The sequence below is a fragment of the Herpailurus yagouaroundi genome, unplaced genomic scaffold (genome assembly GCF_014898765.1).
Source record: "Herpailurus yagouaroundi ecotype Mexico unplaced genomic scaffold, PumYag 159, whole genome shotgun sequence".
Lineage (NCBI taxonomy): Eukaryota > Metazoa > Chordata > Mammalia > Carnivora > Felidae > Herpailurus > Herpailurus yagouaroundi.
Window position 1 is genome coordinate 75,905,566 of NW_024412400.1, and position 23,507 is coordinate 75,929,072.

At 36.6% G+C, this 23,507-nt stretch overlaps 1 protein-coding gene across 3 annotated transcripts in view; it reads left to right on the forward strand.

Annotated features, from left to right (window-relative positions):
• Nucleotides 1–23,507, forward strand: part of YEATS2 (YEATS domain containing 2) — a 117,326-nt gene that overhangs the window by 24,488 nt on the left and 69,331 nt on the right. For all 3 annotated transcript variants that reach the window (XM_040480899.1, XM_040480897.1, XM_040480898.1), the window contains exons 3-7: nucleotides 1,582–1,679; nucleotides 2,224–2,316; nucleotides 5,604–5,849; nucleotides 8,251–8,366; nucleotides 19,360–19,521. In XM_040480899.1, the coding sequence (XP_040336833.1) occupies nucleotides 1,582–1,679; nucleotides 2,224–2,316; nucleotides 5,604–5,849; nucleotides 8,251–8,366; nucleotides 19,360–19,521 (715 nt within the window). The remainder of the gene's footprint in view (nucleotides 1–1,581; nucleotides 1,680–2,223; nucleotides 2,317–5,603; nucleotides 5,850–8,250; nucleotides 8,367–19,359; nucleotides 19,522–23,507) is intronic.

The window sequence follows — 23,507 nt, forward strand, 5'->3', positions numbered from 1 at the left end:
TGTATATTCTGTTGACTGAGCCAGCCAGCTGCCCCCAAATTCCAGGTTTTTCAAGCAGTCATTTGGCTCTTTTTTTTTTTCTCTTGTATCTGATATTTTAGACTCTGAGTTGCATATTATTTTGAGTAGTCATCATCTGAATTCTATCACATTTAGAGGCATTTTCTTTTCTTTTTTTCTTTCCTTTTCTCTTTCTTTGTTTAAGTTTTTATTTAAATACCTGTTTAAATTTTTTTTTTTTAACGTTGATTTATTTTTGAGACAGAGGCAGAGAGTGAACGGGGGAGGGTCAGAGAGAGGGGGACACAGAATCTGAAACAGGCTCCAGGCTCCGAGCTGTCAGCACAGAGCCCGACGCGGGGCTCGAACTCACGGACTGCAAGATCATGACCTGAGCCGAAGTCGGCCGCTTAACCGACTGAGCCACCCAGGCACCCCTAAATACCTGTTAACACATAGTGTAATACTAGCTTCAGGAGTAGAAGCATTTTCTTTACTTTTGAATTCTTTATTTGCTTATTCCTTTATGTAGTTGTGATCAGAAACTGCTGAATTGCTTTCCATATCCTTCTCTACAGAAGGAAGCTACATGCCTTTTTATGAACTGCTCTTATATCACAGACTGCCTCCCCTCTAGCTAACTGTATTTTCTTTGTCCTTGGACTCTGGTTTTTCACAGGTCAACAAATGTTTCTCCTGGAATTTTAATAGATTTCATTTTTTTTCCCCAGTAATTTTATTTTGATACAATTCCAAACAGAATAATTGAAGGAATACTTGCATGTCTTTTATCCAGATTAATTTGCCAGTTGTTTATATTTTTGCCTTATTTGATTTATCAGTCTTTCCCCCACCCCACACACACACACACACACACACACACACACACACACACACAAACACACACACAGTCGCGCAAATGCATGCATTCAGGTATATATGCACATCATTCTTTTTAAATCATTGGAGAATAAGTTGGACACCTGTAAACACAGTGTTATTTCCTAAGGAGATTCTCTTATGTGATCATAGTACTATTATCAGAAGCAGGAAATTTTAACATTCATCCATTACACTGTGTTACCTATAGTCCATATTCAACACTTGAATAACAGGGACTAGTTGTCCCTGTATTGTATTTTATAGTATTGTATAGTATTGTATTTTATAACTGTTTTCCCCTCTCCGGGATCCAGTCCAGGATCACACAGTGCATTTTGCTGTCATATCTCTAATCTCCTCAACCTTTCTGTCTTTCTTGACTCTAATATTTGAATCATATAAGCCAGTTACTATGTGGAATATCCTTCAGTTAGGTTTGTTTGATGTTCCCTGTGATTAGATTTAGCATTTTTCACCAGAACGGCATAGAGTGATGACATTGCATTATGTTAGAAAACACATGAGGTCAGTTTGCCCCTGTATTAGCGATGTTAACTTTTCATCATTGATTAAGGTGATAGCCACTAGGTTTCTCCACTTAGGAGTCATTGTTTCTGGGTTTGTTCTATTGCATGCTGACTTAAATCAAGACAGTCACTGATTAATTAGACCTTGGATTATTTTATGTTCTTTTTGCAGCTCGAGATGCTGCTGTGCAGAAGATTGAGACTATTATTAAGGAACAATTTGCACTTGAAATGAAGAATAAGGAACACGAAATTGAAGTCATCGACCAGGTATAATGGTGATAATGGTGATATATTTAAAAAATGGTGAGAAATTTAAAAAAACAACAAAGCTATTGCAAAAAAAAATCTATACATGATGAATTAAAAAAGATCTGTTGAGATAAAATTATGTTTTTTTTCCCTTTGCCGTTCTTTTAAAGAGTTTTCTCATTCTGGAAAAAAGGCATTTTTTTTTTCTATAAATGAAACTGCAGGAAAACATAATGAAAAAAAATTACCTGAAATTCCATCCCAAAACATAATTCCTCTTTGCTCTTGTGCCCAGTTTCTTTATGGACGTTTCCAGTGAATATGCATATATACACACAGATGTTCATATTAACATGTCTATATTCTCTTGCAAACATTGGCTTTTGTCATTCTTTTCAATCCTTTGCCAGTTTGATAGGTAGAAATAGTCATGTTTTTGCTTTCCTTTGCTTATTAGAGAAATTGAGCTTTTGGTCATTTGTATTTCTTATTTTATGAAAATTTTTATAGTGTATCTCTTCTGTCATTTCCATTTTTTTAATGAGTTAACATTTGTTTGTAGCGATTGATTGAGGCAAGAAGGATGATGGATAAACTTCGTGCCTGCATTGTTGCCAACTACTATGCTTCTGCAGGCCTTCTAAAAGTTTCTGAGGTAAGTTTTCCTCATATACAATCATTTCTGGCCATCCATATTTGTTGTATGAAGGGGAAATCAGTGTTAATGTGAAATTCCTGCCTTTGAAACGTATCTTGTATTGGCCTTCAGAATTCAAGAAGCCTCACCTCCCTTCCTGGGAAAATACATAAACTGTCAATAATCCCAAGTACATTTTTTCCTTTTTATTTAATCCTTTTCCAACTAATATTCAGCACTGTTGCTAGGATTTGCAGATACAAAGTTGAATGAGACCCTGTTCTTGCCTTGTTCTTCATTTGGTTATGGTCGGCTTTGGAGCAAATTATAGGTAGATTGATTTTCCTAATGAACAGCAATTTGTAGTTTCAGTATATATACCTTATTCAGGAAACCCTGATTTTTTTTCCCCAGTCTTTATGAAAAATTTCAAGTACACTGAAGAGGTGAAATAAACACCTGTTTATGCATGCTTAGATTCCATATTTTAACATTTTGCTTTATTTATTTTTCTCTAGAACATTTGAAAATAAGTTCCAGGCATCATGACACTTCACCCCTAAGTACTTAAATCATTTATTTCCTAAAGGACATTCTTTTGTGACTTCCTGATATTATTTGATAACCAGTCCATATTCATATTTTCCCAGTTGTCCCCAAAATATCTTTTAAAGATTAAAAAAAACTTTTTTTAATGCTTGTTTATTTTTGAGAGAGAGAAGCGTGCACGCGCACACACGAATGGGGGAGGGGCAGAGAGAGAGGGAGACAGAATCTGAAGCAGGCTCCAGGCTCTGAGCTGTCAGCACAGAGCCCGATGCGGGTTTCGAACTCATGAACTGTCAGATCCTGACCTGAGCCAAAGTTGAACACTTAACTGACTGAGCCACCCAGAGCCCTGTCCCCAAAATATCTTTTAAAGCTTGTTTTTGACACGGGATCTAAGGTTCATGGGCTACATTTGGACGTTTTGTTTCTCTAGACTCATTTCATCTAAAATACTTCTTTTACCTTTTCCCCATGATATTGACTTATTTGAAGAGAATAGTTCATTTATGTTTATAGGATATCCCACATTTTGGGTTTATTATTTTTTCCCCTTGGGTTATTCCTTCATTCCCTCTATTTTTTTGCAAACTGGTAGTTGGGTCTAAAGATTTGATTAAAGTTAGAGGTTTTTGGCAATAATACTTCCTAAGTGATTCTGTACACCTCATGATTATATCACATCAGGTGACATAGTAATCAGGTTGTCCTATTGTTAAAGATATTAAGTTTAACCACTTAGTTAATGTGATTACCACTAGATTGGTCCAGTTATAAAGGAATGGGGATAGGGTTCAACTGAAACAGAAGTTGTTGTTTGACAGTTTGATAATTTCAGCATAACTTTTCGTTTTTCATTTTAAAATTTCTTTTTCATAAGTTTTCTCAGATCATTCTCTTGGACAGTACTGGCTCAGTGAGAATGGTGGCCGGCTGGGGAAGGTGTGACGGCATACTGCTTTCTTTGCATTGTTCCCCATGGTTTTTACAGATAAGAGGTGCTGTGTTGTGGCTTTCATGTCATCCTGTGGAGCTTAGGGTACCTGGCATTGGTGGTACTCCTGACATTGTCTTGGAGAAATCTGGAGCATTATTTGAGTTTAATCTTAGGTAGTTGTTTCTTCTACTTTAGGAATTTCCATAATGCATATTAGAGCCTAAACTATTTTTTAATTTTTTTTCTAAATGTTTATTTTTGAGAGAGCACATGCTTGAGCTGGGATAAGACAGAGAGAGAGGGAGACATAGAATCCACAGCAGACTCCAGGCTCCAAGCTGTCTGTACAGAGCCTGACGTGGGGCTCGAACCCACAAACCATAAGATTTACGACCTGAGTCGAAGTCAGACCCTTAACTGACTGAGCTACCCAGGGGCCCTGAGCTATTTTTTTTAGAGCTATCATAACAAATTACCACAAGCTTGGTGGCTTAAAACAAGAGGAATTTACTATCTGTTGATTGTGGAGACTAGCAGTCCTAAGTCAGGGTGTTGGCTGGACCATGTTGTCTCTGAAGGCTGTAGGGAAGAATCCTTCTTTGCCTTCGCCTACCTTCTGACAGTTGCTGGCAAACCTTGGCATTCCTTGACTAGTGGCTACATCACTGTAGTTTCTGTATATCTTCACATGGATATTTTCCCTCTTGTGTGTCTTCTTAGTTTCTCTCTGTCCACATTTCCCTCTTAACTAGGTAGGCCCTAAAGCAGTATGATTTCATCTTAACTTGATCATATCTGCAAAGAGTCTATTTTCCAAATAGAGTCACCTTCAAAGTTCAGGGTGCATATGAATTTTTGGGAGATGCTCTTCAATGCAGATTTTAAAGTCATTTCTTATAAGCTAGCAGCTGCATGGTACGGGGCTTATTCTGTCTGAAGAGGTGGTTGTCCATTTAATGTTTTGTTGCCTTTTTTTTTTTTTTTTTTTTTTTTTAAACCATTAGCAGTTCTGAACTGTTATTTGGTGGTCTAGAAGTACACTGATTTTTTTTTTTTTTGCTGTTCTGATTAGGATTTATTCAAGGATATTTAGGTGTATTTTTGTCTATTACGGTCTGCCATTTAATTGTTTTTAGTTTGCTGTAACAAAATACATCACAGCTCTAAAAAATACCCTTTATTATTGAGATTCAGCAGTTTTGTTGCTTTGAAATCCTAGTCTCTGACTCCTTTTCTCTCACTAAATGATTTTAATAGCACGGTTTTTAAAAGCTGTGCTGCCTAGGAACTGTAGAGTGAATCACATTATAACAGAGTACACTGTATTTTGTATCCAAGTAACAAGATACACAAAAATATTCCAGGCTTCAGTATTGGTCTGATAGCAAATATATGTAAGTATTAATCATTTTACAGCATTCTATGCTACATTTTACTCCTGTGTGGGAGCCATTTTACATACACATTTAAAAAAATCTTTATGTCTCTTACAGGAATGTTTTATTTAGACAGTTGATGAGTTTGTGTTAAAGCATTGTGAGACTAATTTTTTAAAAGTCAGATCTTACTTTCTATATGTTACTACCTATTCACCTTGATTTCTCATTTTCAGAGAACTTGCATTTTTAACTTTCAGTGTTAGGACCTTCACACAATTATTTATCACTTTCTAGTTTTTGTTTTGTTGACCCAGACCACGTTAAGGAGCTTGGACTTCGTTTTATGGGTGTGGGGAGACTTTGAAGAATTTTAAGCATGATCCCTAAATAGATAAGGTTTTAGAAAGATTAAAAGTTTAATTTGCTTGCTTTCATTTTTGCAGGGATCAAAAACATGTGATACAATGGTTTTTAATCATCCTGCTATCAAGAAGTTTTTGGAATCACCATCTAGGTCATCCTCTCCTGCCAATCAGAGATCAGAAACACCATCAGCCAATCATTCAGAAAGTGATTCTTTATCTCAGCACAATGACTTCTTATCTGACAAAGACAATAACAGCAATATGGATTTAGAGGAAAGACTCTCAAACAACATGGAACAGAGACCAAGTCGAAATACTGGAAGGGTATAGTTGGATGGGTGGGAGGGAGTCAGAGGAGAAGGGAACTAGTATTTTCTAAGTATGTATTATTTCATTTTCTCTTCATAAGAACCCTAGGAAATAAGTCAATTATATCTCTTTTGGAGATGGGGAAGCTGTCTTGAAGAGGTTAAAGTTCTGTTTGCCCACAAGTATCAGAATTGAGAATTAAACTTAATTAAGCTGAGAATTAAACTGAATCAGAACTGTGTACCGCACAACTCCTAGATGCCATCCACATAGATATGAGAGAAACCTTGAGGAGTTGGCAATTCTGTGACCTTGTCCAAAGTCTTTCCATTCTGTCATATGTTTTATTTTCTTTTCAGCATTTTCCTTTGTGGAACTTTAATGCTTTAAAAACTGGGGGAAACTTGACAAATAATAAATAGAATTGAAAACCATTTATTCTTCTTTGATCCTGCCAGTTTCTTATTTGAGTTCCTGTATCAAACTGCTCTGAATTTCTCGGTATATATAATATTTGGCTATAGAGCCCTTACTGGATGATTTTCCTAGCCAGGGGTTCTGTGGTAGAGGAAATCTCCAGGTTGCTTTTCACATACTCAGACATCAAGGATTTTATTTATTTATTTTTTCAATTTTTTTTAAACGTTTATTTATTTTTGAGAGCCAGAGCACGAATGGGGGAGGGGCAGAGAGAGATAGGGACACACAGAATCCGAAGCAGGCTCCAGGCTCTGAGCTGTCAGCACAGAGCCCGATCAATGCAGGGCTGGAACCCACAAACTATGCGATCATGACCTGAGCTGAAGTTGGACACTTAACTGACTGAGCCACCCGGGTGCCCCAGATTTGATTTATTTTTGATAAAAATCAAATTAAAATTTTCTGATTGTGAATCTGTATGTGTTCATTGTTGAAAAATTTACAGGAAAGTAAAAAACAATAGAAAAGTCATTCATGATGCCACCACCCAAAAATGAAAACTCTTAATGTTTGGATTTACTTGTTTCTAACCACTATTATTTCTGAGCAAATACTGCATTTTTTTTTTTTTTGTACGTATGTGTGGTTTTTCTAAGATTTTTTTTAATCTCTACACCCAATATGGGGCTTGAACTTACAACCCCAAGATCAAAAGTCATATACTCTACTGACTGAACCAGCTAAGCACCCCTTTTTGTTTGTTTTTGTTTGTTTTTATATATATGTGTGTGTGTGTGTTTTTTAATGTTTTATTTATTTTTGTGAGAGAGGGAGAGTGGGGGAGGGGCAGAAAAAGAGGGAGACAGAGGATCTGACGCAGGCTCTGTGCTGACAGTAGTGAGCCCCATGTGGGGCTCGAGCTCACAAACTATGAGATCAAGACCTCAGCCGAAGTCAGATGCCGTTTTTTGTTTCAATTAAAAATAATTTAGGTAATACTGGTCATAGGATTTAGAAACTTACCATCTTGTATGTAATATACATGCTCATGTTTATGTAACAAATATTTAGTGTTTACTACATATGTACCAGGCACTTCTCTGAGAACTGTACAAAACAATCATGTGGCACAGGTACTGCTATCTTTATTTTTTATTATTTTTTTTAGATTTTCTTTTTTTAATGTTTATTCGTTTTTGAGAGACAGAGATAGAGCGCGAGTAGGGGAGGGGTAGAGTGAGAGGGAGACACAGAATCTGAAGCAGGCTCCAGGCTCTGTGACAGCAGTGAGCCCGATGTGGGGCTCGAACCTTGAGATCACAACCTGAGCCGAAGTCGGGCGCTTAGCTGACTGAGCCACGCAGACGCCCCTGATTTTTATTTTTAAGTAATCTCTATACCCAATGTGGAGATCAAACTTACAACCCCAAGATTAAGAATCTCATTCTCTACTGACTGAGCCAGCCAGGCATCCCTGTTATCTTTATTTTATTAATGAGGAAATTTTGATAGAGAAGTAATTACACAAAATTTCACATCTGGTAAATGGAAGAGTCAGGATTTAAACCCTGGCAGTCTATCTCTACAAAGTTTAAATTAATCATGTCTATGTTATTTCTCATTGAAAAAATTTTGATTATACACAAGGTTGAAAAGAAAGTAAATTCCATTGACCTTTCCCCGTTCCCATTTCCCAGGAGTAACCATTGTAATAGTTTCTTGTGTATCCTTCCATATCCTATTTGCATATACGAAGCAGAGGTGTATGACTGTTAAAAACACACATACATATGGAGTTATAGTGAACAAGCATAAACTATGCAAAAGATCAAGTAAAACTACTCTTTAATGCTTTGAGAGGTACCACAAAGCCAGAGAATGTGGTAATTAAAAAAAAAATCTGAGTTACTCTATTCATACCTTGTGTGATTTTGTGGTTTCTGCCTGTTGGAAATTGTCCACATTGAAAGTAAACATTGATTGTGATTTCTTTCAGGACATTGCTAGTATTACTGGCTCTCATAAAACAGAGCAGCGGAATGCTGATCTTACAGGAGATGAGACTTCACGTCTTTTTGTAAAGAAAACAATAGTAGTGGGCAATGTGTCCAAGTAAGTATCCAATTGAATTCTCCCATTTTCAGCTGTCCATTTATGTTAATACTCTTGCATACTTTTATTATTATAGTATTACCGTAGGAAGAGACCTTAAGGATTTTTTTTCCCCCAAACTCTTTGTTGTTTTAAAAGTAAACTGAGTCTAAAGACTTGAAACTCTTGCTTCAGGGTGTCTGTTAATCTTTGACATAGAGTAAAATTGTGCTTGGTAAAAATTTCTAAGACATGAGCTTTTATACAAATGGAGTGTTATTTTTTTTTTTAAGATTTTATTTTTAAGTAATCTCTACACCCAACGTGGGGCTCAAACTCACAACCCCAAGAGTAAGTCTTGTGCTTCACCACCTGAACCAACCAGGCACCCCATATACAAATGGTGTATTTTATCAAGTTTGTTAGTGTGGATAAATTGGAAGAAGTTTTGACTTTTTATGATCTATGAACTAGTTCTATTTTCAGGGGCCTTAGCTAATTGCTAAAAATATTTGTTGCCCAAATTGAAGTCTTTCAAATTTTTAACAAAAAATTGCAGAGCATGTCTTGAAGACAGAATTTCTCCAAGCTGAGGGGCTAGCTCTTTAACTATGATTATGGTTATATATATGATTATATGTTATATATACTTATATATATGATTATATAAGTATCTCAAGGTGTCTTGTGGGAACACCATCATTTTGCCAAATATCTAGGAATGGATAGACATAAATCTTCAAATAGTGTAAGAATGTTATTTCTTCACAAAGTATTTATTTGCCCTTCTCATCCCTCATGAAGTATATTTTCCCTATGCTCTCTTGTCATCTTTATCATATAATCATTTTCTGTTTTTATATAATTTTCCCAAATCAGACTGGAATCTCTTTAGGGTAGAAAGTGTGTCTTGTTTGTTTTGTACCTTATAACAGTTGATTTTCAGTAAATATTTGATTGTTGAATAAGTTGATATATTTATGAAAATTGTAATTAGATTCAGTTATTGAAAATAAAGGATTCAGGCAGACAGCAATTATTTTGGGGGGGGGGGGGAATCAGATTGGGGGAGAAATCTTCCAAGCCCCAGTTAATGGATCACAAATAACAAACAAGTACATTAAAGAGTCTCAGGATAATAAAAACAAAGATTTCTAATGGTCTGTGTGATAGTATTTAAATGGAAGCATAAAGGGGCACTTTGGTTGAATGTCCAACTCTTGATTTTGACTCAGGTCATCATCCCAGGGTGGTGGGTCGAGCCCCGCATTGGGCTCCGCACTGAGCGTGGAGCCTGCTTAGGGTTCTCTTTTTCTATCTTCCCTCCCCCTACCTCCTGCCCCTCTCCCGAACTCACTCTCAATAAATAAATTAAATAAATAAATGGAAGCATAAAATATGATTAAGGCAATTAGATTTCTGTTTCATAGATGATATTAGAGTGGGTATGCATTTAGGTAAGGGAACTGATACACCATGTGAAGTGTTAAGAGTTGGGGCTTAACAATAGTACAAGACCAGTCAGCTCAGAAAAGTCCAAAACTGGAAATCTAGATAGACCCACCATTCCACAAGAAGACTGGGAGAAACAGTCATTGACATTTCAAACAAGTACATTTAATTTGTACGTTTTTGGGTCTTTTGAAGACCAGCTAGAACTAAAATACTGGTTAACTATGGTTAATTATGGTAGAGAGGGAATGGTTGACATGAGAGTTGTAAAGTCCTTGTTTGTTGTGGAAGAGGGAAAAATTATTGATTTATTTTAGACTTGTTAAGAATGCTTGTTAATCTGAGATAATAACTAAAAGAATAGACATATGTTTTTATTTTATTTATTTTTTAAGGTTTATTTTTGTGAGAGAGAGAGCAGGGGAGGGGCAGAGAGAGAGGGAGACAGAGGATTCAAAGCAGGCTCTGTATCAGCAGCAGAGAGCCCAGTGTGGGGCTTGAACTCATGAACTGCAAGATCATGACCTGAGCTGAAGTCTGATGCTTAACAGACTGAGCCATTTATATGTGTGTGTGTGTGTGTGTGTGTGTGTGTGTGTGTGTGTGTGTACATATATATATATGTATACACACATATATATATATAATTTTTTTTTTTTTTTAAAGTAGACTTCATGCCCAGCATGTGAGCCCAACATGTAGCTTGAACTCACGATCCTGAGATCAAGGCCTCAGCTGACATCAAATGTTGGATGCTTAAGGGCACCTGGGTGACTCAGTTGATTGAGTGACTGACTTTGGCTCAAGTCATGATTTCGTGGTTTGTGAGTTCAAGCCCTGCATTGGGGTCTGTGCTGACAGCTTGCTCAGAGCCTGGAGCCTGTTCTGGATTCTGTCTCCCTTTCTCTCTGCCCCTCCCTCACTCACACTCTGTCTCTGTCTCTCTGAAAAATTAAAAAAAACAAAACAAAAAAAACTTAAAGGTTGGACGCTTAACTGACTGAGCCACCCAGGCTCCCCTAGAGATTTAAACTTTAAAAGTAGTAAGAGGAAGGTGGGGAAATTGAATGAAAAAAGGGAAAAAAACCCTGATTCCATAAGAAGGCAAGCAGGGACAGGAGGAGGGATTTGATGAAGAGAAAAAAACAAGGCAAATAGTGTAAAATACTCTAGTAACAACAAATCTAAATATATCAATTATAAAAAATGCCTAGGGATTGTTATCTAGTTAAAAGATACTGTATTGAGATAAAATCATCTAAAATTCAGTTCTCTGTTGTTTATCAGTTACATATCTAAATACAGAAAAATTGAAAGTAAGCAAATAAGTGAGATTTAGCTGGCAGATACTAACCAAAAGAAAACCAGTGTAGCATATTAATATCAGGGAGAATAGAATTTAAGACTAAAAGTATTCATAAAGGTAAAGAGTTATTCTATAATGTTAAAAAGTTCTATTCAACAGGGAGATATTAGATAACAGTGTACTAGACGATAGTCTTAAAGTATCTAAGCCAAAACTGAATCACAGGAGAAGTTTCTAAATGCACTAGTATACTGAGAGATTTTATGCACCTCTCTCAGTAATTGGTAGATCAAGCAAAATATCTATATGAATATAAAAGATTTGAACGTCAGTTAACAAAGTTTGATCTGATATACACACATAGACTATTACATGTAATAGTTGAAACATCTTTAAGCATAAGGAACATTTATGAAAATGACCACATAGTAAGCCATAAAGCAAGCTCTAACAAATATTGAAGGACTTGTATCATACAGACTGTTTGTTTTTTTTTTTTTTTTTAAGATTTATTTTTAACCAATCTCTACACCCAGCATGGGGCTTGAGCCCAACCCTGAGATCAAGAGTCAGGCTCCACTGACTGAGCCAACCAGGTGCTCCCAGACTACTGTTTTTGATCACTGTTACAGTAAAGTTAGAAATCAGTGACAGTAGGGCGCCTGGGTGGCTCAATTGAGCCTTTGGCTCAGGTCATGATCTTGTGGTTCATGGGTTTGAGCCCCACATCAGGCTTTGTGCTGACAGCTCAGAGTCTGGATACTTGTCTCTGTCTCTTTCTACCCCCCTCATTGTGTTCTGTCTCTCTTTCTCTCAAAAATAAATGTTGAAAAAGAAAAAAATCAATGATAGGAGGATAACTAGAAAATTTTATGTCTAGAAAATTAAACCACTTCCAAACAATTCATAAGTCAATGAAAAATCACATTAAAATATTCACAACTAAATACTCAAATAAGAACTTGTAGGATAACACCGAAGGAATATTTAAAGGGAAATGTATAGTCTTAGATGTCTGCAGTAGAGGAAAAGCTTAAAATTAATGAACTAACCATCTCAATTAGAATGATGCAAAGAAATTAGAAAAAAATAAAAATAAAAACAAAACCCTGTATACACAAACTTGATGAAATTAAGGAAAAAAGACATAGCTACAAATGATGTACTGTGAGGTAAGAAATAATGCCAACATCTTTATGCCGGTACATTTAAAAATTTAGGTGAAATGGAGAGTTCCTAGAAAAATACTGTTTATGACTCAAGAAAGGAAAAACTTTGAATAGTCTTACAACTACTAAGTAACTTTAATTACTGATTTTTAAAACATTCCCATCACAAAACCAAACCAAACTACTAGGCTTAGATTGCTTTACAGGCTGAGTGATCGCATAATTTCAGTTGTATACAAAATCTTCTGGAGAGGGCACCTGGCTGGCTTAGTTGGTAGAGCATGCAATTTTTGAATTTGGGGTTGTGAGTTCCAGCCCTACGTTGGGTATAGAGATTGCTTAAAATAAAAAAGAAAGGGGCGCCTGGGTGGCGCAGTCGGTTAAGCGTCCGACTTCAGCCAGGTCACTATCTTGCGGTCCGTGAGTTCGAGCCCCGCGTCAGGCTCTGGGCTGATGGCTCAGAGCCTGGAGCCTGTTTCCGATTCTGTGTCTTCCTCTCTCTCTGCCCCTCCCCCGTTCATGCTCTGTCTCTCTCTGTCCCAAAAATAAATAAACGTTGAAAAAAAAAATTAAAAAAAAAATAAATAAATAAATAAAAAAGAAAAAAGTAACCAGAAAGTCCCCCAAAATCTTCTGAGGATAAAGAGACAACACTTAATCAGGCTATCTTATGAGGATAGCCTAACTTTTTAAATAAAGCCAGACAGTTCATGAGAAAAGGAAAATTATAGGACATTCACAGTTGTGAATAGAAGTGCATAAATACTGAACAAAATCATAAACTGAATTCAGTAAATACAGAAATGATAATACTTCATGATCAAGAAATGCAAGTTTGGATTAACATTAGAAATCAATATAACTTAGCCCGCTGCATTATTAAGGATAACCACAAGCACAGATAAATGTATAGAAGGCTGTGACTGGGGTGCCTGGGTAGCTCAGTTGGTTGAGCGTCCAACTCTTGATTTCAGCTCAGGTCATAGTCCCAGGGTTGTTGGATTTAGCCCTACATCGAGCTCCACACTGAGCATGGGGGATCCTTGGGATTCTTTTCTCTCCCTCTGTCCCTCTTTCTTGCTCATGCTTGTGTGCGCGTGCTTGCTCTCTCTCTCTCTCTCTCTCAAAAAAAAAAAAAAAGGCCATGACAATATTTTCTAACAATGTAATAAGGCCTCATGAAATAAAGGGAGGGCTAAAGATACTAGTTTTACCATGGTCAGGACTTAAGGGGATGGTTTATTTTGGCTTTTCTTAATTTATTTCTTAAAACTTTATTTTGAGAGAAAGAAAAGTGTGAAAGAAGGAGAGAGGCAGAGAGAAGAGAGAATCCCAAGCAGGTTCTGCACTTTCAGCACAGAGTCCAACATGGGGCTCAAATCCACGAATGGGAGATCATGACCTGAGCCGAAACCAAAAGTTGGATGCTTAACCGACTGAGCCACATAAGCACCCCTGTTTTGGCTTTTAAAAGGCAAGAGACCAGTTGCAAACTTTGTGGCAGCAATGAAGAGTTCAGAGTTCTAACACTCTGAAACCTAAATGAAATCAGCCTGAAAGCTAGAGAGACCCTAGCCCAGGAATAAAATATGCCAGTTTATTTCTACCTCATTTCTACCTCCACTTGGAAAGGCAAAATTGATTTTTTTTTTAATTGGATGATGATAATCAGAAAATAAAACGAACTTTAAGGGAATGCTCCTTAGAAACCAGAATAAATAAATAAATAAATACTTTAAAAGATTAACAGCAAAAGATTCACTTTGATTGGTTAAGGGATAGAGCTATTAAATCTTTCTAGAATTAAAAATATTTTAAGTTAAAATATTTTTTAGGGGAGTGGGAGGTATATGCTTCCAGTTATGGAATGAATAGTCATGGGGATGAAAGGTACAGTGTAGGGAATGTAGTCAGTGGTATTGTAATAGTGTTGTATGATGACAGATGTAGTGAGCATAGCCTAATGTATAGAGGTGTTGAATCACTCACTGTGTAGTATACTGAAACTAATGTAACATGTCAGCTATACTTCAATAAAAAAAATGGTCTCAGCCTTATTGACCTATAATTGACAAAATTATATTTAAAGTGTACATTATAATTTGATATAAGTATACATTTTGAAGGGATTCCTGCCATCAAGTTAATTAACATATCCATTATCACCTCATGTTTACTTTTTACATTTTTTTAGCATTTATTTTTGAGAGAGGGAGAGCAAGTGTGAGTGGGGACTGAGCAGAGAGAGGGAGACAGAGGATCCAAACACAGAGCCCAACGTGGGTCTCAAACTCAAAACTGTGAGATCATGAACTGAAATCAAGAGTTGGCTGCTTAACCGACTGAGCCACCCAGGTTTAAGATTTTATTTTTAATCTCTACACCCAATGTGGGGCTTGAACTCACAACCTCAAAGAGTCACATGCTCCAATGACTGAGCCAGCCAGGCGCCCCATCACCTCACATACTTATCTTTTTTTGGGGGGAGTGTGAGAACATTTAAGTTCTTTTCGCTCAGCAAATTCTATAATGTTATCTACTGTAGTTACCATGTTATACATTAGATCTTCAGATCTTATTCATCTCAAAGCTGAAAGTTTGTACCCTTTTACCAAACTTTCTGTATTTCCTCTACCACTAGCCTCTGGTAACCATATTTCTGTTCTGTTTTCATGAGCTTGACTTTTTTAGATTTCATGTATAAGTGATACTGTGTAGTATTTGTCTTTCTCTATGTTAGTATTTGTTTGGCTTATTTCACTTAGCATAATGCCCTCCAGATCCATCCATGTTCTCACAAATGTCAGAATTCCCTTCTTTCTCACTGCCGAATAATATTCCCTTACACACACACACACACACACACACACACACACACACACACACACTCAGTTGACCCTTTAGCATTCTTGAGCAATGTGAGGGTTAGGGGCATCAACCTCCCACACATGAAAATTCACATAAAACTTTTCACTCCTCAAAAGTAACTACTAGTAGACTGCCATTGCCTGGAAGCCTTATCGGTGACATAAACGATTGATTAGCACATATCTTGCATGTGACGAGTAATAGAGAAATAAAATAGAGAAAAGAAAATATTAAGAAAATTGTAAAGGGGTGCCTGGCTGGCTCAGTCAGTAGAACATGAGATTCTTGATCTCAGGGTCATGAGTTTAATCCTCATGTTGGATGTAGAGCTTACTTTAAAAGAAAAAATAAAAAGTCATAAGAGAAAATACTCTTACGGTATTGTAAAAAAATGACGTGTAAGTGGACGTGCACAGTTCAAAGCCATGTTGTGCAAGGATTAACTGTATGTATATGTGTATACATCTTTGTCCATTCACATCTTTATTCAATCATATGTTAACGGACATGTATGTTTCCATATCTTGGCTATTGTAAATAATGCTGCTGTGAACATGGGAATGCAAATAGCACTTTGATAACCCATTTTCATTGTCTTTGCATATATACACAGCAATGTGGCAGTTTTTTAAATTTTTTTTAGGAACCTTCATATTGTTTTCCATAGTAGCTATACCAATTTATGTTCCCACCAATAATGCACAAGGATTCCCTTTTCTCCATGTTCTTGCTAACACTGGCTATCTCATATTTTTGATGATAGCCATTCTAACAGGTATAAGGTGATAACTCATTTTAATGTGCATTTTTCTCATGATTAGTGATGTTGACCACCTGTTTATGTACCTGTTGACCATTTGTATGTTTTGTTTGGAAAAACGTGTATTTAGTTCCTCTGCCCATTTTTAAATAGATTTTTATGACTTCTTTTTTCTATTCAATTGTGTGTGAGTTCTTTATATATTTTCAGTATTAACCTTTTGTCAGATAAATGATTTGCAGATATTTTTTCTCATTCCTCATTTGCCTTTTCATTTTGCTGGTGGTGTCCTTTCCTGTGCAGAAACTTTATAGTTTGCTGTAGCCCCACTTGTTTATTTGCTTTTGTTGCCTTTGCTTTCAGCGTCAAATCCAAAAAATCATTTCCCAGACCTGTCATGGAGCTTGCCCCTGTAACCTTTCTTCTTACCCTTAAAAGTTTTCTTCTAGTTTTATGGTTTCAGGTCTTTTTTTTTTTTTAAATGGTTTCAGGTCCTAAATTTAAGTCATACATCTGTTTTGAGTTGATTTTTATATGTGGTATAGGATAGGGGTCTAGTTTCATTCTTTTGTATGTAGTTGTCCCGTTTTCCCAACACCATTTATTAAAGAGACTGTCCTTTCCCTATTGTATACCTTAGCGCCTTTGTCATAAATTAATTGACCGTATATGCATGGGCTTATTTCTGTGCTCTCTTCTAGTCTATTTATCTATGTGTCTGTTTTTATGCCAAACCATAGCGTTTTATTACTATAACTTTTTAATATAGTTTGAAACCGGGAAGTATGATGCCTTTTTTTTTTTTTTTTTTTTTAATCAGAAAAGAGACTATTTGGGGGTCTTTTATGATTCCATACAGATTTTAGGATTGTTTTTTCTACTTCTGTGAAGAATACTGTTGGGATTTTGATAGAGATTTCATTGAATCTGTAAGATTGCTTTGGGTAGTATGAACATTTTAACAATATTCTTCCAGTCCATGTGCATAGAGTATCTTTTTATTTATTTGTCTTCAGTTTTTTTCATCAGTGTCTTGTAGTTTTCAGTGTACAGGCCTTTCATCTTAGTTAAATTTATTGCTAAGTATTTTATTGTTTTTGATGCAATTATAAATGGGATTATTTTCTTAATTCTCTTATAGTTTGTTGTTAGTGTATAGAAACACAATTGACTTTCTATGTCGACTTTATATCCTACAAACTTACTGAATTTATTAGTTTTAACAGTTTTTAGGTGGAGTCTTTAGGGTTTTCTGTATTTAATATCCCATTCAGATAGAGACCGTTTTACTTCTTCTTTTGCAGTCTGAATACTTTTTATTTCTTTTTCTTGCCTACTTGCTCTGGCTAGAACTTCCAGTACTATGTTGAATAAAAGTTGTGAGAGTAGGTATCTTTGTCTTGTCCTTGATTTTAGTTAGAATAAGAGCTTTTAATTTTTCACCATTGTGATGTTAGCTATGGGCTTGTCATATATGGCCTTTATTGGAGGTATGTCCCCTCTATACCCAGTTTGTTGAGAGTTTTTCAAGAATAGCTGTTGAGGGGCGCCTGGGTGGCGCAGTCGGTTAAGTGTCCGACTTCAGCCAGGTCACGATCTCATGGTCTGTGAGTTCGAGCCCCGCGTCAGGCTCTGGGCTGATGGCTCAGAGCCTGGAGCCTGTTTCTGATTCTGTGTCTCCCTCTCTCTCTGCCCCTCCCCTGTTCATGCTCTGTCTCTCTCTGTCTCAAAAATAAATAAAAAAAAAGTTGAAAAAAAGAAAAAAAAATTAAAAAAAAAAAAAGAATAGCTGTTGAATTTTGTCAAGTGCTTCCTCTGCATCTGTTGAGATGATCATAGGATTTTTATCTTTCATTTTGTTAATGTAGTATATCACACTGATTGATCTGCAGATGTTGCATCCCTGGAATAAATACCACTTGATCATGGTGTATGATCTTTTAATGTACTGTTGAATTCTGTTTGCTAATATTTTGTTCAGGATGTTTTCATCTATGTTTATCAGGGATATTGGCCTGTAATTTCTTGCAGTGTTGTCTGTGTTTGGTATCAGGGTAATGCTAACTTTGTAAAATGAATTTGTAAGTGTCCCCTCTTCTTGTATTTTTTTGGAAAAGTTTGAGAAGGATTGGTGTCAATTCTTCAAATATTTGGTAGAAATCACCCTTTAAGTCATCTGATCCTGGAATTTTCTTTGTTGGGAGGTTTCTGATTACTGATTTCAGTCTCCTTACTAGTAATTGTTTTATTCAGATTTTCTGTTTCTTTGTGATTCAGTCTTGGTAGCATGTATGTTTCTAGGAATTTATCCATTTCTTTTAGGTTGTCCAGTTTGTTGGTATTTAATTGTTCATAGTTTTTTTTTTAAAAAACATTTTGTTTTTAAGATTTTATTAAAAAAATTTTAATGTTTATTTTTGAGAGAGAGAGAGAGACACAAAGTACAAGTGGGGGAGGGGCAGAGAGAGAATGAGACACAGAATTCGAAGCAGGCTCCAGGCTCTGAGCTGTCAGCACAGAGCCCAATGTGGGGCTTGAACTGATAAGCCGTGATCTCATGACCTGAGCCAAAGTTGGACCAACCTACCGAGCCACCCAGGCGTGCCCCTTAAGATTTTATTTTTAAATAATTTCTACATGCAATGTGGGGCTCAAACTCACAACCCCAAGATCAAGAGTTGTATGCTCTACCAACTGAGCCAGCCAGGTGCCCATATAGTTGTTCATAGTTTTATGATCCTTTGTATTTGTGTGGTATTAGTTGTTTGTTTGTTTTTTTAAGTTTATTTTTTTGAGAGAGCTCACAAGCAGGGGAGAGCCAGAAAGAGAATCCCAAGCAGTTTCCACACTGCCAGCACAGAGCCCGACATGAGACTCAAACTCACGAACTGTGAGATCGTGACCTTAGCAAAACCAAGAGTCAGACACTTAACTGACTGAGCCATCCAGGAGCTGTGTGCTATTAGTTGTAACATCTCCTCTTTATTTATAATTTTATTTGAGTCCTTTCTCTTTTTTCTTGGTAAGTCTAGCCAAAGGTTTGTCTATTTTGTTTACCTTTAAAAAAAAAATAGCTCTTTTTGTCTCCATTTCTTCTGTTTCCCCTCTCATCTTTATTATTTCCTTCTTTCTATTAACTTTGGGCTTTGTTCATTCTTTTGAGATCTTTCTTAATGTAGGCATTTATTGCTATAAATCTCCTTCTTAAAACCTGCTGTATCCCTTAGGTTTTGATATGTTGTATTTCCATTTTCAGTTAAGATATTTTTTGATTTCTCTTGGATTTCTTCTTTGACTCATTGATTGTTCAGTAGCATGTTCTTTAATCTCCATATATTTGTGAATTCCCAGTTGTTTTTTTATAATTGATTTTTAATCTTGTTTTAAGTAGGAGTTAAATGTTTTGCTAGGTTTTTGAAGGAAAAAAGAGTTCAGGCTTCTTTCTTTTTTCTCCTCCAGGTACATACCTCCTGATAAGAGAGAAGAAAATGACCAGTCAACCCACAAGTGGATGGTATATGTCCGAGGGTCTCGTAGAGAACCCAGCATTAATCATTTTGTCAAGAAAGTTTGGTTCTTTCTTCATCCCAGCTATAAACCAAATGACCTTGTGGAAGTTAGGTAAGCACAATTAAGTTATTTAATTTAGGAAGTACAGATTTACTGATGTGGAAGAAGAGTGTTTTTACTTGAGAAAATTCCCTTTAATTATTATTAATAATTTACTTAGTTTTGGCTTTTAGTCACAATGTAGTTTTAATTGTGGTTCCTTCATGCAGATTATTGTCTCTCTGTAAAGGCACTATTTCCTCCTGCCAGAATTACATTCCTCCACCCTTCTGGAAATAGCTGAACTTATTTATGTAGATACAGATGAAATGTAAAAGTTTCCTGTTTTTTATATCAGAATATAATAGAATTAAACATAGGATTCTAACATTACAGAAATACTTAATTTTCAAAGTTCCCATGATTTCAGCCTCTCAGAAGTAACCCCAGTGATATTTTTTCTACATATATTAACCTAGTACAGTTTGTTATTGTTGGTATTATTATTTCACGAAGATGGATTGATTTTATATATATGCTATTCTGAAATTTGTTTCATTTAGGTATTCTTTACATCTTTATGTCATGTTGCATATCACATATACATTCATTGTATGAATGTATTGTAGAAGTGGTTTTGATTTATTATCAGTGAAATTTATATCCTTATCTCTCTTCAGAACTTTTCTCCACTCCTGACTCTTAAACAGAACATGGCTGGGGCGCCTGGGTGGCTCAATCCATTGGGCATCCAACTTCGGCTCAGGTCATGACCTCACAGTTCAGGAGTTCAAGCCCCGCATCAGGCTCTGTGCTGACAGCTCGGAGCCTGGAGCCTGCTTCGGATTCTGTGTCTCCCTCTCTATCTGCCCCTCTCCCCACTTGCTCTCTGTCTCTCAAAAAAAAATTAAATAAATAAAATAGAACATGGCTCTCTCCTAAGAACACTGCTTCTGAGAACAACTTTCAAACAACAGTTGTTTTTTCTCTCTTATACCATGTACCGTTAGGTCCAGGGGTGGGGTGTGTGTCTTTCTTGCACATATTTGTGGCTTCTAGATCATCTTTTCCCCTTTTCTGCCTAAAAGCCCTCAGCTCCTTTGGAGCATTGTATCATCCTCCTTGTTGCAGACATCTACTAATTTCCCAGTTACTCCTCTCTTTCAAAGACAGTTTTAGCCAGTGTCCTGATGTTTCCTGTTGATGTCATTCTCAAGGACTTTGATGTGGAAGTAGACAGTTCACCCGGAACCCTAATTTCTAAATTCATTGATTTCCTCACTTTTTAAATGAGGTTATTATGATACTGGTATACTGTAGAATATAGGCTGAGTAAGGAGAGAAGGAAATTATATAAAGAGCAGTGAGAGGTAGTGAAAATTGGTATGGGTAAGAAGTGGAATTCCCAGTGGGTTCAAAGAATAGTTGGATTAGGAATGGAGCTGGAAAGATAGGAATTGTTAGATGGTCAGAAGGGAAAATACTTGGAAATGGGATTTTTATTTTCTTCATATGGATGATAGTTGTCCCAGTATCAATGATCCATCTTTTCCTTACATTTTTTAAAGATTTTATTATTTTTAAAAAGTTTATTTTGAGAGAGAGCAAGAACATGAGTGGGGGAGGGGCAGGGAGAGGAAGAATCCCAAACAGACTCCACGTTGTCAGCGCAGAGCCCGATGCAGGGCTCAATCCCATGGATTGTGAGATCACAACCTGACCCAAAATCAGGAGTCGGACATTTAACCGACTGAGCCATCCAGGCACCCCAGCATGTATCCTAGATTTAATTGTAACTCTTCATGTTCTTTACATGGATCTTAAGATGTTTTTCACATCAGGTGTCTAAAGTAATTTGATGAGTAGGGGAGACTCTTGGGGTTAATCTTCCCTGTAGCTCATAAGCAAATGTGTGTTTCTCATGTACTCTGAATTTCCTCATCACAGTACATTACTTGTAGATTCTGCTAAGAAGCATCTTTTTGACATTTGGTTCAGTTACCACGGCCATCCTTAGCCAGCTTCCTAAAGGCTCTGATAGTAAACTTTGCTTTTAGGTACAAGATAGTCACTAAATGCATTCTAGGTCCAGGACTTGATGCAGGGATTGCAAAGATGAAGAACACATGGTTCCTTCCTTTGAGAAGTTTAGTAGAGTATTCTGGTCCTAGTACATGAGTGACTAAAGTTTGTTGTATCTGTTTCATTTAGCTTGAATATAGGAGCTCTTTAGAGCTACACTGTCTAATATTATGACGCACATAAGTAATTTAAAATTTTCTAATTGCCACATTGAAGAGTAAAAACCAAAAAAGTGAAACCAGGTCATTTCACATGGTAATTCAGTCTTACGCTGTTTTATTAGAGGTAAAGCAGACTTGCTCTACCCTGCATTCTGACAATATCTAGCCATGGTGTTATGCCTCTGGGAGGAGAGTCGTCTGAACAGTAAGGAGATCTCACACCACAGGGATGTGGACAACTAGCGGTTAAAGTGTGGGCCCTGGAGTTTGTTGCCTGAGTTTGAATCTCAGCTCTACTGCATATTTGCTGTGTGACCTTGGGGAACTTAGTTATTCAACCTTACTGTGTCTCAGAAGGGACATTTTCGTAGTGTGGTTGTGAAGATTAGATAAGTTAATAGATACGAAGGGCTTAAAACAGTGATTGGGTCATAGTAAATATTTAAGTGTCTGCTGCTGTTGCAGGGAATAGAATGTGTTCATCTTAAAAAGAGAAACTTAGGGGATGTTTTAGGTTTTTTGAAGGTCATGTGGAGGAAGAATTTGTGATTGCAAAAGGCAAAAAGTAGATCTAACATGTAGGAGAAAGGTGAAATATTTTTATAATGGAACTGTTCAGAAATGTGGTAGAGAATCTCATTAAGTAATGAGTTTTAGGTCACTAGAAGTGACCTTGGAAGACTGGTTGACCATTTGAATTAATTACTTGGATAAGGAGGTGTACTCCATGCTGTATATATCTAGTAAAGCCATTTTTTTTTTTTTTTTAACCCAGTATTCTGTGAGTTTTCATTCTTGGTCATTGATACATTTCACCTTCTGTGAGGAATCCAGAAATAAAAAAGTCTGTTTGAGGGAAGCAGTCTTTTTGTGTGTGAGATACGTGTATCTTTTGAAGTTTAACGTTTCTATAGGTGATGTCTGTTGGTAAGTCTTAGGTTCCTTTTTTTGCTTCCAAAAATATGGTTAGGGAGAAATTTCCTGTTAAAAGCATTGTTCCTTTTTCCTGGCCTCTATGCTGTTTGTCTGTCTTCTCTGGCAGCAGTCCTTCCTGTTCATTCATGAGAGTTTAGCCAATGTACATAAATTGAGGAACACCGCTGATTTGCAATATCCGTTGTAAGAGAAATTCAGCATACAAACAATATAATTGATGTATTGAAAAATGAATTTAGGCTATCTACTTAGCTTTAATGGAATTTAAATGACCAAACATGTCATCAATAAAACTTTAATTATTATTCTTACATTCACCATGCCTTGGCCCCACTTCATCCCTTTTCAAATTACCGTATCAAGTCAATCTTCTCATTTGACCCTAAACTTAAAAAAAAAATTTTTTTTTAATGTTTTATTTTTTATATTTGAGAGAGAGACAGACAGTGAGTAGGGGAGGGGCAGAGAGACAGAATCTGAAGCAGGCTCCAAGCTGTCAGCACAGAGCCCGACGTAGGGCTCAAACACACGAACCACGAGATAATGACCTGAGCTGAAGTTGGATGCTTAACCGACTGAACCACCCAGGCGCCCTGACCGTAAACTTTTTAATTTCTGTCTGGACCTATACCAACATCATAGCTACTTTACTTACTATAACTCACCTGGTGTTCAACTGGTTTCTCCCACCCAGGACACTCTAGTTTTCTTTCTCTCTGTTTTATAACATAGCTATTGCTTTTTCTCCCTTCCATCCTACTCTCGTACTCGTGGATTTTTCCTGACTTGAGCTTTCCTGGTAGCCTTGTGCTTGGTAATTCACATCCGTTGTTAGACTCCTTTCAGGTTGTGTTCTTGGACTCAGCCCTTACTGAATTC